Source organism: Pituophis catenifer, unplaced genomic scaffold (assembly GCF_029215685.1).
Source record: "Pituophis catenifer annectens isolate HBS135680 unplaced genomic scaffold, rPitCat1.0.hap2 SCAF_1, whole genome shotgun sequence".
In the NCBI taxonomy this organism is placed as follows: domain Eukaryota; kingdom Metazoa; phylum Chordata; class Lepidosauria; order Squamata; family Colubridae; genus Pituophis; species Pituophis catenifer.
Window position 1 is genome coordinate 346,725,800 of NW_027256881.1, and position 18,761 is coordinate 346,744,560.

The following is an 18,761-nucleotide window of genomic DNA, read 5'->3' on the forward strand; positions in this document are numbered from 1 at the left end:
GCTTTATGTGCTCAGGTGATCCAAGATTTGCTGCATTCACACTACAACCTGAGCAGTGCAATAAATGTAAAACTGGACAAATTGGGTGGGGTCAAACAGGATGTTAACTGATAGAAACATAAACCAAGGGTAAAAGGAATTGAGTGTCTTTCTACAAGTTGGATTTGGGTTATATGCTGAGGGAAACGGAGGGTGTTCTGCAAATATGCCAGCTAGGACTTCTACTGACTTCTGGAAGTTTCTTTCTCAAATACATCCAGATTGTTCTTTTGCTCTCAGCTGACATCTACTCCCTGTCATGGTTACCCCCAGAAACTCTGCAAACATTGAAGCCTTTCAGGACTTTATGAAGGTCTTTCTTCTTCTTTTTTTTTTTTTTATTATTATTATTTTTAACATTTTATATTTTAAATTACTAACATTACAAACAACATATACAATATTTCACCCTGTGCTATACATAAGAAAGGAAGATTTGGTTCTTTGGATATATCCTCATGATCGCCAAAATCCACGTTCTCGGGGTACAGGTACCGAAGCATCCAATTTTCCCAGCGCATAGTCCACAAATGGTTTCCAAATTTTCCAGAAAATGTCTTCTTTATAGTCACCATTTCTAATTTTAATATCACATGTCATTTTATCATTTAAAGCTAATTTCCACATTTCACAATACCATTCTTCTATTCTAAAATTCACATCTAATTTCCAATATCTGGCTATTATAATTCTACCCATTATAATCATAATTCTAATCAATTCTTTCTCATATTTTGTTGGTTCTATTTCCTTAATTATCAACAGTAATATAGTTTCTGGTCTCAATATTATTGCTTTCCCCATCATTTCAAATATCATTTCCTCCAATTGTTGCCAAAACTTTTTAACTTTATCACATTTGTACCATATATGTTCATAAGTCCCTAATTCCATATCACATCTCCAACATTGTTTACTATTTTTTTTATCCATCAATGACAATCTTAATGGAGTCAAATACCATTTCCAAACAACCTTATAATTATGCTCTTTAATCCTTACAGATAAAGTCTTCATAATTCTACTCTTCCAATTCACGTTCCAATCTAAATCTGATATTTTAATATTAAGTTCTTTTTCCCAATTCATCTTCATCACCCTTTGTGGTTTTCCATCAAAATTTATAATCTTATATATCTTACTAACGAGTCCCTTTAGCCCAATTTCATCTTTCATAATTTGGAATACTAAATATTCAAATTCAGTTTTACTTCTACTTATCGAACAATTGTCCCTTACCTTCTTAGTCCATTTTTCTATCTGTATTTTTTCAAACCAGCCTAAACCCAATTTTTCAATGATTTCTTTTTTCCTCCTTTCATTTTCTGAAGTTTTTAACCAATCTATTATAGTTTGTATATTTTCATTTTCCATTACCCTATCACGACTTATATTAGTTTTAATCGGCCAATTTTCAATTGTCTTCCCTAAGAAAATTATATCTGGAATTAAAATTTTAACAAATTTGTTCCAAATTTTACTCAGTCCCTTTAACCAATAGCTATTAATTACACATTTTGATTTTGCTTTATCTAAAAACCATGTTGAGCCAAATCTCTTGATGTCCTTTAATTCTAAATCTCTCCAATGACTATCTTTACCTTTAAATATTTTTACCACAGTCCGAATAGCATAGGCCCAATAATAATTGAGTAGTTTGGGGATTCCTAATCCACCTTCCTTTTGATTTTGATACCACATTTTCTTCACTAATCTAGGTCTTTTCCCACCATTACAAAATTTATCCAATTTCTTCTGATATCCTTCAATATCTTTCTCTGTCAAGTTTAACGGTAACATCTCAAATAAAAAATTAAACTTTGGCAACAACATCATCTTACACATTGCAATTCTACCAAACCAAGACAACTTTATCATTTTATATTTATCTATCTTTTTCTCAATTTCATTCATCACCACATCATAATTTAATTTTTTCATTTCTTTAACTTTGAGTGAAAGTGTTATACCCAAATATTTCAATGTTTTTTTAATCCTTATCCCAAGTTGTTCTTGCATATTCTCCCACTCCTTACCATAATTATTCATTGATAATTCAGATTTTGACCAATTTATTTTCAAACCTGTCATTTCCTCAAATTCTTCTAAATGCTTATGTATCCTTTTCAAATCTTTCTCTATATCTTTCAAAATAATCAAAGTATCATCTGCATACAGATTTATCTTATATCCCTTATACCCTTCCAATTCTTCATCTTTTTCTATCATTTTAGTCAAAATTTCCATAACTAATAAAAATAATGTTGGAGACAGGGGACATCCTTGTCTTGTACCCGCTTCCAATCTTATCTCTTCTGTCAGCCTTCCATTCACCTTCACTCTTGCACTACTTTTTTGATACAGTTTTGAAATAACATGTATAAACTTATTACCAAAACCTAGTACCTCAACAATTGTTTTAATAGTTTCCCATTGTACAGAGTCAAAAGCTTTGAAAATATCTAATGATATTATACCTATTTTATCAGCATTATATTCAGCAACATCTATAATATTTAATACTCTTCTGACAATATCACTCATGTATCTACCCTTCACAAAACCTACTTGGTTATAACTTATATATCTATCTATAAATCTACTTAATCTATTATTTATAATGGCAGTAAATATCTTTGCATCTTGATTAATTAAAGAGATGGGCCGATAGGACTCAATCCTTTCTAAGTCTTTATCTGGTTTAGGGATTATAGATATCACCGTTCTGTTCCATGACAACGGAACTTCTCCACCATGTAAAATTCCGTTAAATAGTTTTTGCAATTTTGGTATTATTATTTCCTTAAATTCTTTATAAAACTCAGCAGGTAATCCATCTTCACCTGGAGCTTTCCCTAATTTTATTTTTTGTATTACTCCATTAATCTCGTCTTGTGTTATATCTTCTTCCATTAAATCTTTATATGTTTGGTCAATTTTCACAACATGTTTTTCTAAATAGCTTCTCAGTTTTCCCCGATCAATTAATTTTTTCGAATATAAATTTTGAAAAAAGTTCCTGACCACTTCACATTTTTCTAATTTTTTATAGCGTCTTATACCCTTATCATCTATCAAGGCTCCAATTTCTCTCTTCTCTCTTTTATTTTTCGCCATCCTTGCCAATAACTTAGAGTTTTTATTGCTAAATTCAAAAAAATTCCTATTTAAATATCTCATATTCTTTTTTACCAATTCTATATCTTCTTCTATCAATTTATTTTTTAGCAAATTTAATTCCTCCAAAAAAAATTTTTCTTTAGTAAGCAAAAATTGATTTTCCAATTCTTTAATCTGGCTTTTATCTTTTTCAATTTTATTTTTATAATTTTTATATTTTCTGCTTGATAAGGTCTTTCTTCTATGGATCTTATGGATAGCTCGTTTGGTTTACTTCTCTTCCCCCCCCCCAAACTCTTCCAACAAAACATTATTCTTATTTCATATATTTCTAATAATTGCTTTTAATATGTTTTCCTTTCAAATGAAGCCACAGAAATTACCTGCCATGACTGGACATTGAAGATCCTCTTTCCAAACCTCATCATGGTCAGTCGGGCTCTGGATCCATACATTGCATGTAAAGCGTGTGCCACAGCAAAAATGGCATTGTAGATATTGTAACTTTCACCTGTCATGCTTGTTTCAAAAGTGTAATTGGGCAGATTCTGCACATTCTCCTTTCCTGTACATTGTTTTTCCCCCTTTGGGAGGATCTTGCCTGGTTGGTGAATCTTGCAGCGAAAGGCATGTTCCCACCATGGAGGGAGAAATACATCCCCTTGTAGGTTCAAGGGGTCTAAAGACAGAACAAAATGATTGAATTCTGAGACATCCCTGGTGTGGTCCCTGAAATGCAGGACTCCATGGAAAGACTTTAGAAATAGCAAGGTGTTTTGAGATTTCTCCACACTCAGTTTCCAATGGGAGGTTAAGATCCAAACATTATAAAATGTGTTGGTCAATTTTTCACGGACAGACAAAATTGTCTGTACACTGAAACTACAATCGAAGTCTCCAAACAGAATAATCACTTCACTTTTTGACCAAGTCTGTAAACTAAGAAGTAATTTTTTCATTATAATCTGAAGATCATCTAATTTCAACCTTTCAGTGAAGGCCAGGCAGATCTCCTTCTCCTGGAGCATTGGCATCAGAATTGAAATGAAACGTTCTCCCCTGTCATCTTGAGGGGCCAGAAGACCAACCCAGTTCCACTGGAAATACAGGAGCAGCTGGACTAAACCCACATACTGAGGAGATTCCTTGGGATTGATCCGGAAGAAGGAAGGATAAACTCTTTTCTCTCCCTGAGATAATTCAAAGCCAACACCGAGCTGGAAAAAAAAGAGATTCATCTTTCAAAGACAAAGTAAAGTCTTATGGCAACATTAGGAGCCATGGTGGGTTCCTCCCAGTTTGGACCAGTTCTATAGAAACAGTAGTAAAACCGGCAGGGGGCTCTGCCCACCAACCCCGACATCATTAGGAAGCTTCTGCACATTGCAGAAGAGCACGGCCGCACTTGGGCCAATTGCAAACTGGTAGTAAAGGTAAGTAGAACCCACCCATGATTAGGAGTCACCATTGTTTGGCTTTTGCTCCACCAGTCAGGCTCTCACTCTGAGTGGCAAGCTTCATCTCCTTCCCTTCTTAGAGAGAGCCACCACTTACACATCTTGAATGATTGTGATATGTCAGAAGACAAGAGAAGAAACCAACAACCTGATGCAAGAAATAAATGTCACTAAAATGATGGCTACTCTTTTATGAAAAATACATTAAGAGTCATACACTCATGATGTGCCTCCCCCAAACTACCTTTTGGCTTATGTGTGTGATTTTGATCTTTGTCTGCTCCATATTGTCTCCAGGCTCTCTTACCTGTGGGACCTTAAAGATGCTGAAGATGGAGGCCATCTGCCTTGAGAATTTGGAGATGAGATCACCAATGATGGACAGCAGAGTGTCCTGAAGGTCACATTTGTAACCTGGAACCACTTGGCCTTGTGAGGAGAGCATGGAGAGGCTGTTTAAGGAAATAATTTCCTCCCTCTGGAAATGGCGGTAGATGTGGAAGCCAAGGGTGATGTTGGGGAGCAGAAGAAAATCCTTATTGACCTCAGAGACAGCAAACATCAATGCAAGGAACTGCTGGTAGTTACTGATGATGAGTCTGTAGTGAGCAAAACATTGGCGAACATTACAGGAAATATTTAGCATGGCTGTATAATTTGCCTCATGGTTTGGAGGGACTTTTGGGGGCAGAAACTCCCAAATTTCATTAGGTTTTTTTTTTTTCAAAGGATTTCCCTTGGTTAAACTTGAATGTCTTTGTGAGAAAGGAGACAAACCTTTCCATGTATATTATGGACTGTTTGATACTCTCTATCATCCCTGCCATATTCACTTTGTTCCTATGGCTGTAATCCTTTCCAAATGCTCCCCTTTCACTGTAATTATTTCAGGACTCTCTTGGAGCAGCTTCTTCAGGTGTTGTAAACATTGCTGAGCAGAGGACTACAGTGGAGGTCACCTCATTGATTGACTGAAGGCCATTATACATGAGCAATGTTGATTCCTAAACTGAGAGGGATTCTTGTAATACCTGGAAAAGTGTTGAAGTTTAATTTGAATTTTCTACCACAAGTTACTGTTCAGATTAATATTATAACTGGAACAATTAGACACAAGAACACTTTTTCCCCGAACGCCATCACTCTGCTAAACAAATAATTCCCTCAAAACTGTCAAACTAGTTACTAAGTCTTCATTACTATTAATCTTCTCATCATTCCTATCACCTATCTCCTCCCACTTATGACTGTATGACCGTAACCTTGTTGCTGGCATCCTTAAGATTTATATTGACTGTTTCCTAATATGATTTGATTGTTTATTTGTTCCCTATGACTGTCATTAAGTGTTGTGCCTTATAATTCTTGACGAATGTATCTTTTCTTTTATGTACACCGAGAGCGTATGCACCAAGACAAATTCCTTGTGTGTCCAATCACACTTGACCAATAAAGAATTCTATTCTATTCTATTCTATTCTATTCTATTCTATTCTATTCTATTCTATTCTATTCTATTCTATTCTAGTCTAGTCTAGTCTAGTCTAGTCTAGACTAGACTAGACTAGACTAGACTAGACTAGACTAGACTAGTCTATAATTTGACTTTTTCACTAGGCCAGCACAGCTTCCCTCTTAATTTTTGTTGTTATCATGTTCCTGATGAATGGATTGAGAATTCCAGCCTATTTTAAGAGCATGCTAATTTATGGAGAAAAGCACAAAATGTGCATTGCACCAGGACAATACAAATACTAGAAGAAGTAATTCTTTAAAAAGTCCCAAAATTTAAAGCAAAGATAATAATTGTCTGCATGTTTCCCCTCTAGCTTAAACTTACACACTATGGGAAAGAAGATTCAGTGTTTTAAAGTCAACGACAGGAGACTTTCCAATGGTTCTCAAGGGCAAATTCCCACCAATAATGAGATCACCAGGCCTATAGTAGTGTTTCCTTAAATTGCTATCATCCCTGAACACACAGATGGTTTGCAGCCTCTTTGCTGTCGTTGGAGCCAGGAGCCAGAAGAGCATCAGAATCAACAGTAGCATGACTCCTGCCTGGTCATTCTTATCACCTTCCCTCCTAGGACAGAAATCAAGGTTTATGCAGAAACTGAATTGCTCCTGAAATCTCACTGGAACTTTAGAAGATCAGATACCACCTGTACCACCTGGATGGCACCAGGACAAATTTATATCAACAATAGTTCCTCTTACCTGTGTTTGGGCTGTGACCATGGAGGAAACAAAGGTATGTGAGTCTCTTCAAGCCCAGGAGAGAGCTCTTTGCAAGCCCAGATAAAGTGACATGTTCTGCCCCCATTTGGAAAACTCAGAAATATTTTTCTAAAGCAGGTTTTATCTTGGAAGGTGTTGTATCTAGAAAGCCACAGGGGACACTAAGAATTACTGTACTTCTGATAATTGCAAGGAAAGCAACCCTTTAGCAATAGTTTCTCATACACCAGAATGGAAAAAAACATGTTTGTGTTTCTTGTAATGCACAGAGCAAATGGAGTCATGCTGAAGTTGTGTATTTGATCTCCATGAAACTGACCCCCAGCAAAAAGATGGAGTTTGGCCTGGGCCATAGTCGGTCAGCTAGTATGAGTGCTAATGGAATTTGGTGGCACATGAGAATTAGTTGTGTCCTTGTAGCTGTGAGCAGTCATGGCAATGCTGGGAAAGAAGAACCAGTTTTTTAATAACCACTTGACAGGGGGATGAAATTAGAAACCTGGGTAACAGGCATGAGTGCATACTGCTATATGATTCTCTCCTTCATCTGAAGAGGATTCCATTCAGTGTTGGTTGCAGGAGAATGATTGAGCCAAATCCATTGACTTTCAGGATGCATCTGGACAGCCTTCTCAGTTTGAGGTCTGGTATCATTCGTATGCTGATGATATTCAGTTGTTCAACCACTGATTGACCAAGCAGTGCTATCAAAGTTTTGCATTAGTGCAAGAGTGTCAAGCTCACATCATCACATGAGTTAGATGGAAAGGAAGAGTCTTAGTTTGGGAAAAAAGACCCAGCAAACAGAAGCAGCTGTGCATGACTGGTTCTCCAAGAAATGTTATTTTTCATCTTTGGTTCTGCATGGCATCGCACTGTATTGATTAGGACTCTTATTCAGTCTAGGGTCTTCCTGGACTATTAGTTTCTGCTCAAAAAACAGTATGGTAGCTATATCAAGAAAGGTCTTTGTAAATGTTGCATGCAAAGCATTGAAAACACACATGATGTTCGAATTATACTGATTAATTCCTAGTCATGCAAATGGGAAACTACTCAATGAATGGTTAGCACTATCTTGGGGTTAGATAAGGGTCAATGGAATTCATGAAGGATTGAACTTAGTTTATTTGTGGCTACATAGACACTCTAGGCTGATTCCTCTTTTGACTCCATGCCCCAGTTCTGTCACTCCTCCAATAGGTTGTTTGTTAAACAGAACGAAATTGAACTGTGGAGAATCTCAGCACCACATGTGAGCAACAGAGAGGATAGAGGAATGAGTGGTGGAAGAGTGGAGGCAGAAAGTCTTCTGTTATTGGGAAAAAACCTATAGTTGACAGGCACCCAGCCTGAATTCATCCTTGAGAGATGGGGTTGTTAGCCCAGTTATGAAGGATTACTTGGTTTGGCTCATACTCAAGAAACAATTGCTACGTCACACTATAGAGAACAATTTCAATGGACTTTGGATAAATCCTCATTTCTGTGAAGGTTCAGGCCTGGTATGGGATGGAAATGTGTCAAGTATTTGCAAGCCATTGGCACATATATCATACAGACACTAGTGGAGGCAGGAAGTGCCCCCACCCCTATGTGGAGAGGAGGGGCTTACACTGAGTATAAAACCCCCTCTAACCTTTCCACTATGCTCTCTTTTACGTTTGTTCTCCATGAGACATGATCTTTGATAGGGGTAGTCACACACGCTGTGTGCCCCCTATCCTAATGGATATTAAGACAGCCTTTGTATATAGTTAATATGTTTTGTTATATGAATAAATACATTTATCACATTTATTCTTGCATCTGCCTTTGGACTCTTCTATGCTCCTGGGTGTTTTCTACGATCCCAATTTCCACAGAATGGTAGCAGAGGGAATGGTAGCAGAACTCCACTCCAGGAGCTGTTGAAAAGGCGAGATGCCCTCCAAAATAACCTGTGAGAGAAGCTCCCCTGTTGTGACCAGAGGCCTTCAACGGAGGAGAACTTCACAGCAGCCCCAGACTGAATCAACGATGGAAAACATTGAAGGGGGTTTCCATCCTGCTACACCCTGGCAGCCAGAGGCCACCCAGATGCAGCAAGAGATCCCAGGGGCCGAGCCAAGCGATGCTGGAGAAGGCTTCTTCAGCACTGACGAAGAGGGGGCAGAAGGACCAGATGAAAGCCTGGACAGGCAAGTGGCTGAGATGTCAGAAGAGGAGTGCAGAGCAGCGCTCGCCTGCCTCCTGAAGACAAGGGCAGCAGCCAGAGAGAGGCCTGAGGAGGCAGCACCAGAGATGCCTGCCATCCCGGTAAGGACTCCCCTGCCTGATCTCTCCAAGATGGCGCCTGCCGCCAGAGAGACTGCCCCCCCACCCAGTTTCCCGCCAAACAAAATGGCCGCCAGGCCACTTCCGGAGGCAACTTCCTCCAAGATGGCTGCTCCCCTGGGCACTTTGCCAGAACCACGAGCCAGGCCCTCCCCAGCTCCACAGCCCAGGCCTACAACGCCAGCCAGTCAGTTCAGCCTTCCAGCGGCCCAGAGGACCACTCTGAGCCCACAAGGCCCTTGCCAGGCCCCGCCTGCCAAGGCAAACATCAAAGAGGCCATAGAGGCCCTGGTCGCTGCCCTGCAACTTATGCAGCAACCACCCACTGGCCCCCCCGAGGCCCCAGACCCAGCTGCCCACTCAAGGAGGGCCCCAAATCCAACCTCCCACCCCCGGAGGAACCCAGATGGACCTGCAGCCTCCCACCCCCCACTGCAGAGGCGCTCACCATTCACTGAATGCTCCAGGGAGGCCCAGGCTGAGGCCTCCGCACCTTTCCGGCCCTGCTGGGATGATCCGGAGCTGCAATCCTGCTCCTCTGATGGAGAAGAGGAGATCCAGAGACATTTCCAGGCCTACCCAGCCCATGGACCTCATCTGATGGGCCTCCAGTCTCCAGAAAGATCTCCAGGCCTTCTTCCCACTCCTCCAAGGCTTCCCCGCCACATCGCTGATGTCCGGGCCTATTCTGAGGCTCCAGCCAGACCTGACTTCAGAGCTCAGAGAGGGAGATCGGAGCTCCAACAAGAAAAGGCTTTGGAGCATGCTCCATTTCCTGCACGTGCCCAGTTGCTTCAAACTACAGAAGGACTACAAAAAGGAGCCAGACCTAAGCAATCGATCCCAGGCTTAGGGATCCCAATGCCATTCACATCAGGATCTTTTCAGCCATTTGAACAACTCCCCATGCAGTTTAATGGCAATAATTTTGTAACTTTGCCAAATAATTTTGAAAAATTACATTTAAGTGGTCAGAATTTTAAAAAATGGTGTAAAGAGATTCAGATAATTCTCTTAAGAGAAAATACTCTGGACATGATCAAAAGACCACCCCCTTTACCTTGGAGCCCTGAAATTGAGTTCCTGCATAAAAGAGCTTACACAACTCTGTTAAGTTCTATAGACACAGCTCTGTATGCCAGTCTTTCAGACGGCCTCACAGCTCAGGAAGTTTGGACTGCCCTATATAATTTGTTCCATAGTGACAATATGGCTGCAACCAGCAGATTGTCAAGAATTTTCCACAACTATAAACTCAAACCTGGTGTCAAAATGGGGGAACATTTGGCAACGCTTAAAGCCATGAGGGATGAGCTTATACAGAGGGGGGAGCCTGTTTCTGAATCCACTTTAATTAGTGTGATGTTGAACTCCCTAGACAAATCCTGGAGTCCCTTTATTATTTCTCTAGAAGGGGTTTCTAGGGAACAAAGAAATATAGAATACTTTTCTGGCCGCTTTATTGAGGAAGATTTAAGACGCATAGATGAGGAACAACAAGAAATGAAGGAGGCATATCACAGGCCTAGGCCTCAGAGGAGGCGCCAGGACACAAGTGAAAGGATTAATACCCTTCCCACCTGCTTTGACTGTGGCATACAAGGTCACTTTAAAAGGGAGTGCCCTCGCTCTAGGGCCAGCACGGCTGGACTTAAGCCCAATAAAAATAAAAGAGGCCGTGGAAGAGGGGGAGGTGGTCATAAAGGATACCAATACTGTAGTGTCACTAGTGACAATCACACCTCCCAGGTAAAGGATGCTGAGGGGCTGTGGCTTCTTGATTCAGATGCATCAACGCATATAGCCAACACGAAGCAACGATTTAAGGTTTTACACCCACTCAAGTCCTCAGTAAAAGTTGCCACTGGGGACAAGGCAGAGGTAACTGGGGAAGGCGTGATCAATGTGCCTGGTATAGGAGATGTCACAGGGGCACTGTATGTTCCCTCAATCAAGAACAACCTTTTAAGCATCTTAAAATTGACTGAGGATAAAAATGTAAAACTGGTTTTTGAGAAGGGTGGAGGTTATGTTTTCAAAAATGGGGGTGTTGTTGGCGATATTGTAAAAATCAACAATTTGCCTTATTTTTCCCCAAAAGCACAGGTCAAAAGGCACAAGAAACCTAACAAGAGGGCTCAGGGAGCTAACGCCCAGATAGAGCAGAAAGCTTCTGTGCCAGCCCCCAGGTTGTCCAAACTCAAGGACCCTGGACCTAAAACCAATGAAGCTTTTAAACCAGCTCCTAGGACATCCAAAGCCATTAAGGCTGAGCCCATTAAGGTCACAACTCCTCAGCCAATCCTGAGGAACTCTAAGGTGACCATTAATCCAGTGCCTACTCTCATTACTGAACAGACCAAAGCTTGTAATGGTAAGATACATAAGGTTGACAAAGTATGCATGGGTAAACCTTTACATTTGGATTGTGCTCATATATTACACCGCAGGCTTGGCCATGCCAGCTTTCCGGTTATTAAGAAAATGCAAGATTTTTCTGATGGGCTTAAGATAAAGAATTGTAATACCTATTTGGAATGTGCCATCTGTAAGGCAGCAAAATCTAAAACTGCTGCTATACCTAAGGTCTCTTCCCGTCGTGCAAGGTACCCTTATCAGCTGGTACACATGGATTTGGTTGGTCCTTTTAGACCCTCCCTTGGTAGGGGGCGTTATTTTTTAACGGTAGTAGATGATTACTCTCGTTATGGCCATGTATTTATTTTAAAGGACAAAACTGAAGTCTTTACCAACTTCAAATATCTTTACAACCAGATCCAAACGCAACACAAGGTGTGCATCGCTCAGGTGCAGAGTGATAGGGGGACTGAGTTTACATCCAAGATTTTTGAAAAGTGGATGAAGGAGAGAGGTATCCTCCATTTTAAATCATCCCCTCGAACTCCGTCCGAGAATGGTATTTCAGAAAGGAGAAATGGAGTGCTGCAGAATGTCATGAACTGCCTACTTGCAGATGCTGACATGAGCCAAGTTTTTTGGGCAGAAGCGGTCAAAATGGCTAATTATCTAGTCAACAGGACGTGGAGTAGTGCCATTAACCAAACCCCATACTTCCTGGTCCATGGAAGGAAACCTAGCCTCTCACACCTGAGAATTTTTGGTTCCTATGCCTGGGTCCATATTCCCAAGCACCTCAGAAGAAAGGGGGGCAAGGCATCAAGGAGGCTCAGATTTATAGGTTATGCAACCGGCAGCAAGGCCTCTAGGTTTGTAGACAAAAATAACTTTGTCATTGTCTCTAGATCAGCTTCCTTTGAGGAGGGGTCAAATTGGTCAAAAATCCATTCCAATGAACCCGGTTATTCCCCTATTAGAAGCGACACTGAACAAGCAGCACCATCTGAAGAGGATGAACCAACAAACTCCAAGCAACTGACCAGCGAAGATCCAGATGGTGATGAATCCCTACCTGACTCTGACGATTCAGACAAGGAATCCCTGGGTGACTTCACACCTCCTGCCTCACCTAAACGACCATATCTTCGCAGCGCCTGGGACAGAGGCCCGCCCCATTTTGATTGGAAAGATACTTCCAGCAGCTCCAATTCTGACACCGATGCTCCGGATGACAATGATGATGGTGAGTGGCAATTTCCCAGACGGTCAAAACGCTCCAATAAAGGGGTGCCACCCAAAAGGTTGGACATTGGCTGTGTTGCCTCGGTCAACAGCGTTACCATGGCCCCTAAAACGTACTCAGATGTCCTTCAGCTTCCCGAGGAAGAACAGCGCAGGTGGAGGGTGGCAATGGAGCGGGAAATGGACAGTCTCAAAAAATTGAAAGTCTTCATCCCCATGGAAGTCCCCAAAAAGAGGAAAGCAATTGGCACCCGTTGGGTCTACAAGGTCAAGCCAATGCCCAACAACAAACTCCTCTATAAGGCCCGGCTGGTAGCACAAGGCTACGCACAGCGCTACTTGCAGGACTTTGATGAAACATACTCCCCCACCGTGAGAGCGGAAAGTGTGAGGGCTGCTTTGGTCACCGCAGCAGCACATGGGGAACACATTTTTCAATTTGATGTGCAAACTGCTTATTTACACGCACATCTAAAACAAGAAATTTACGTCAGAGGTGCCCCCGGATTTCAACGGCAGGAAGGCCACACCTGGCTTCTGAAGAAAAGTTTGTATGGCCTCAAACAATCAGGCAGACTGTGGTACAAATGCCTGACTAAAACTCTCAAATCACTGGGTTTCCATCCATCTCCAGCTGATAAATGTACCTTCACAAGGGATACCAAAGGGGGGCTGGAGAAAGTCCTAGTGTATGTCGATGATCTTTTATATATAGGGCCTGACAAGGGGGGAAGTATTATATTTGCCAGGACCCTACAAAAAAAGTTCACTCTAAAGTCTTTAGGATATGTGGACAAGTACCTAGGCGTACAAATCATCACTACACCAAAAGGTTTTGCTCTCTCACAAAAGGAAAAGATAGAGGAACTCTTGGTGAAATGTAAAATGGAAGATAGCAAGCCAACGGCTATCCCAATGCAGACCGACTATTATGGATTGGCACACAAGGATAGCCCAGAGTTCCAAAATAATACTCTATTTAGGTCAGTGATTGGCTCATTACTATATATAAGTAACTGGAGCCGTCCAGATATTGCCCTGGCCGTAAACCTGCTATCTAGACAAGTGGAACATCCTACCCAGTTCCACTGGTTGGCCATTAAAAAGCTATTAAGGTATCTCAAGACCACAGCAGATTACGTGCTTCGCTTGGAACCTGAGAATAGAGACAAGGCCCAATTAAAATGCTTCGCAGATGCGGACTGGGCCGGAGATACCAAGACACGTAGGAGTACTTCGGGCTTCTTGGTACTATTAAATGAGGCACCCATCCATTGGCATGTGGGGCAACAGAAATTTGTTTCGTGCTCCACCGCTGAGGCCGAATATGCATGCTTATCAGAGGCAGGGAACGATCTGATATGGTTTGATGCCTTAATTTCTAGCATCTGGACACCACCGACTTTGCCCATCCAAATTATAGAAGACAACACCGGGGCCATAGGCATTGCCAAAGCCTATGCGGTGGGAAAAAGGTCCAGACATATTGATATCCGCTATCAAAATGTTAGGCAACTAGTAGAGATGGGGTTTATATCTTTATCACATTGTCAGACCAAATATCAAACAGCTGATATTTTCACAAAACCTCTACCAGCAGATAGGCACAAAGATCTGTGTAAAAAGTTATGTCTCACAGGGTAAAATTTGTTGTGCATTGCATTTGTATGTTTGCATGCCATTGGCTCGCAAGGAGGGGAACTGTCAAGTATTTGCAAGCCATTGGCACATATATCATACAGACACTAGTGGAGGCAGGAAGTGCCCCCACCCCTATGTGGAGAGGAGGGGCTTACACTGAGTATAAAACCCCCTCTAACCTTTCCACTATGCTCTCTTTTACGTTTGTTCTCCATGAGACATGATCTTTGATAGGGGTAGTCACACACGCTGTGTGCCCCCTATCCTAATGGATATTAAGACAGCCTTTGTATATAGTTAATATGTTTTGTTATATGAATAAATACATTTATCACATTTATTCTTGCATCTGCCTTTGGACTCTTCTATGCTCCTGGGTGTTTTCTACGATCCCAATTTCCACAAAATGGCATTGGTTGCACTTTTAGATGAACTTTGGAAGGAGCAGCATGATGGCAATACATTCATTCTGGCTCAACCTGACCTCTTGGTGGTCTTTAATGTCAACCATCAAGCCTAGGAAGTTAGGATTCATACAAATGAAAATAGGCTTACTGTGTGCTGAGGCTGTCTAGAAGAATCTGAACTATTAACATCACCATTGTCATTGGATTATAGTGTGCTGATGGTCTCTACAAGAATCTGATCTACTAACATCACCATTGTCCTCTTCAGCCATTCTGTTGTGACCAATCCTTGACCATTCATACCAAAAGAATGATGGAAGTGTTTGCTAAGTGAAACTATTGTGGAATGACTTCAGTTTTTGTATGCTTTGCAAACCTGTGAATGTTGTCAGCATGTATAGGTTGCAAGGTTACTTTTTCATCATCATTGCTCAACAAGGACCAATTGCAATGTTTCTGTGGCTATTACAGCTGCTTAATCCTTCAGGCTCCCTCCCTCCCAAAACCACTGTGGAATGAAATGAAGGACTGAAAAACAATAATCAAATCTCATGACAGTTTTTATTGTTAAGGGTACAACCTGGATAAATCCTGTCTGGAAATTAGTGAGAGGAACTCTTGAAGACCAAAGGATGCACTCATATTTATCCATATTTCAGAAAAGAGGAGAAAATCATATATGCATCAGTAATAGATGAAGTAAGCACACCTATTCATAATTATCAAATATCTAGTTATTTCCCCACCTTTCTAATGTTATTATCTTCAACAAAGAAGATTTCTCTTAATAAAAGAATGCATCAGTTACATTGCCATAGACACTTTGTTAAAGTTTATTGAAAACTAGAGAATTCGTGTTTGCTACTCTATGAGCCAATTCATACACATTCCTCCTATGTTTCTATTTCTCACATGAGAGGCCATCTAGTGGAAATGGGGATAATATCATCAACAATACCAATTTTTGCACTACCCAGGACTGGTGGTTCTGCTCAAAGTCAGTCATGCCTTGGTCACTTCCCATTTGGACTCCTGCAATGTGGTGTTTTTTTCTTTTTGGCAGTGGTTTGTTCTCTGAGCTTGCTCTCAGAAGTAGCTGCCAGGCTACTGCAACCCCTGGGAACAACGCTAGCTCACAAATCCACATTTACTCAGATAAGAACTAACAAATATGAAAGACAAAACACAGAATGAAGACAGTGCCAACATAATAAATAATTATGTTCCAAGATGGCGCCGCCGAAGGCTGCCTAGGTGAAATGCTCTCTAATTGTTTCTTTATTTTTAATTATTCTCTGCGACTCACTACAGATTTCTTACTGACGAGACCATCTGCTAAAAATTAAGCAACATTTCTTTAAGGAGCAGCTTTCTGTGATTTCACCCTCCCCCCAGCCCCGTCTTTACAAATGCGGAGGAGATTCTAACACAGGAAGAAGCAATTTCCCCAGAGCCATGGATTACCCAAAAAACCAAATGGAAGAAGTGAAGAAAGAGAGGTAAAAGGGCAGGAATTTTAAACAGATTAAGGAATAGGAGAAATAAAACTCCTCTGCCTTCATTTTTCCTAACCAATGTACATTCACTTGCTAATAAGATGGATGAAATACTCCTTTTAAACAGATACAATTCTGTCTTTTACAATTTAGCAGCCCTATGCTTCTCTGAAACCTGGTTAAATGAATCAACTGAAGATACCAGGCTGCATATCTGATCAACAATCAGACAGAATTGCAGAAACATCTGGTAAAAAGAAGGGAGGAGGCTTATATATCAACAATAGCTGGTCTCAGGATATAACTATAATATATAAATTCTGTGATGAAAATCTAGAGACATTAATTATCAATTGCAAACCATACTATTCACCTCATGAATTTTCCTCATTTGTTCTAATTGCTGTTTATGTCCCACCACAAGCCTATGTAAACAAGGCATTACGAACTCTAGCTGACCAAATTATGAAGGCTGAAGCCAAATACCCCGATTCACTGGCCATTATTTTGGGAGATCTAAACAAGGCAAATTTAAGGAAAGAGCTACCAAAATACTTTCAGCATGACAATTGTCCCACTAGAAGCAAGAATACTTTAGACAATTGCTACACAACACTAAAAGATGCTTATCGGTCCTTACCAGGAGCAGCTGTGGGACACTCTGCTCATTGCATGATTCACCTTATACCTGCTTACAGGCAAACACTTAAAACCACAAAACCAACAATTAAATCAGTGAAGACCTGGACGGAGGAGGCAAAGTTAAGCTACAGGCCTGCCTTGACTGCACTGATTGGAATGTTTTTGAAAGTACCTCTGCAGACTTAGATGAACTTACAGAGACTGTAACATCATATGTCAGCTTCTGTGAAGACTTATGTGTACCCACCAGGAACTTGCGAATATACAGTAACAACAAACCTTGGTTCACAGCTAAACTTAAGCAGCTACGTCATTCCAAAGAGGAAGCCTACAGAAAAGGTGATAAAATGCTGTACAATCAGGCCAGAAATGTATTAACAAGGGAGATCAAAGCAGCAAAAAGAAGCTACTCTGGAAAGCTAAAGAATCAGTTCTCAAAAAATTAACCAGCAAACATGTGGAAAACTCTTAAAAATATCACCGGCTATGGCAAACCTCCTTCCCAGACCCACATCTCAGACACACCAACAACAGCCAAGCCTCCTACAACTGACCCCATCCCATTGGGTTCACAACCCCTAGTGATCACAGAAAAGGAAGTGCAAGACCTATTTCATAGACAAAAGCTAGGAAAAGCTCCAGGCCCAGAAAAGATAACTCCTTTTTGCTTAAAAGTCTGTGCTGATCTATTGGCCCCCATCTTCACCCGTATCTTCAATAAATCACTACAGATGTACTATGTTCCTTCTTGCTTCAAATGCTCTACTATCTTCCCAGTGCCGAAGAAGCCCACCATCAAGGAACTGAATGACTACAGACCAGTTGCTCTAACATCTTTAGTCATGAAAAACCTTTGAAAGGCTAGTGCTGTCCCATTTGAAAACCATCACGGATCCGCTGTTAGACCCCTTGCAATTTGCATACCGAGCAAATAGATCAACAGATGATGCTGTTAATATGGCTCTGCACTACATCCTACAACATTTTCAATCTCCAAAGACCTACGCAAGGATCCTCTTTGTAGACTTTAGTTCAGCATTCAATACTATCATTCCAGACATTCTTCTAACTAAGCTAAACCAGCTACAGGTACCTGAACACACTTGTAAGTGGATCATAAGCTTCCTAACAAATAGGAAGCAGCAGGTGAAGCTAAGCAGAATCACATCAGATACCTGTACAATTAGCACAGCCACCCCCCACCCCAAGGCTTTGTGCTCTCCCAACATCTCTTCTCTCTGTATACCAATGACTGCATCTCTAATGATCCATCTATTAAACTACTGAAGTTTACAGATGACACAACAGTAATCGGTCTCATTCAAGACAATGATGAATCTGCATACAGATGGGAGGTTGAACAACTAGCCTCGTGGTGTGACCAGAACAATCTGGAACTGAACACACTCAAAACCGTAGAAATGGTGGTAGACTTTAGGAGAAACCCTTCCATACTTCCACCTCTCACAATACTAGACAACACAGTATCAACAGTAGAGATCTTCAAATTTCTAGGTTCTACCATATTGCAAGATCGAAAATGGACAGCTAACATCAAAAAAGCACAACAAAGAATGTTCTTTCTGCGCCAACTCAGAAAGCTCAAACTGCCCAAGGAGCTGCTGATACAGTTCTACAGAGGAATTATTGAGTCTGTCATCTGCACCTCTATAACTGTCTGGTTTGGTACTGCAACCCAACAAGACAGACACAAACTTCAGAGATAATTAGAATTGCAGAAAAAACAATGGCTACCAACCTGCCTTCCATTGAGGACCTGTATACTGCATGAGTCAAAAAGA

The 18,761-nt window shown here is 40.9% G+C and overlaps 1 protein-coding gene across 1 annotated transcript in view; it reads right to left on the reverse strand.

The window, feature by feature from the left end:
- The window catches only part of LOC139312247 (vomeronasal type-2 receptor 26-like), a 100,471-nt gene extending 93,261 nt beyond the window's left edge, over positions 1 to 7,210 (reverse strand). The window contains exons 1-3 of the mRNA XM_070936869.1: positions 7,177 to 7,210; positions 4,924 to 5,045; positions 4,294 to 4,376 (exon numbers count right to left, since the gene is read on the reverse strand). Coding sequence (XP_070792970.1) covers positions 4,294 to 4,376; positions 4,924 to 5,045; positions 7,177 to 7,210 — 239 coding nt within the window. The remainder of the gene's footprint in view (positions 1 to 4,293; positions 4,377 to 4,923; positions 5,046 to 7,176) is intronic.
- Between the last annotated feature and the right edge of the window lie 11,551 nt (positions 7,211 to 18,761).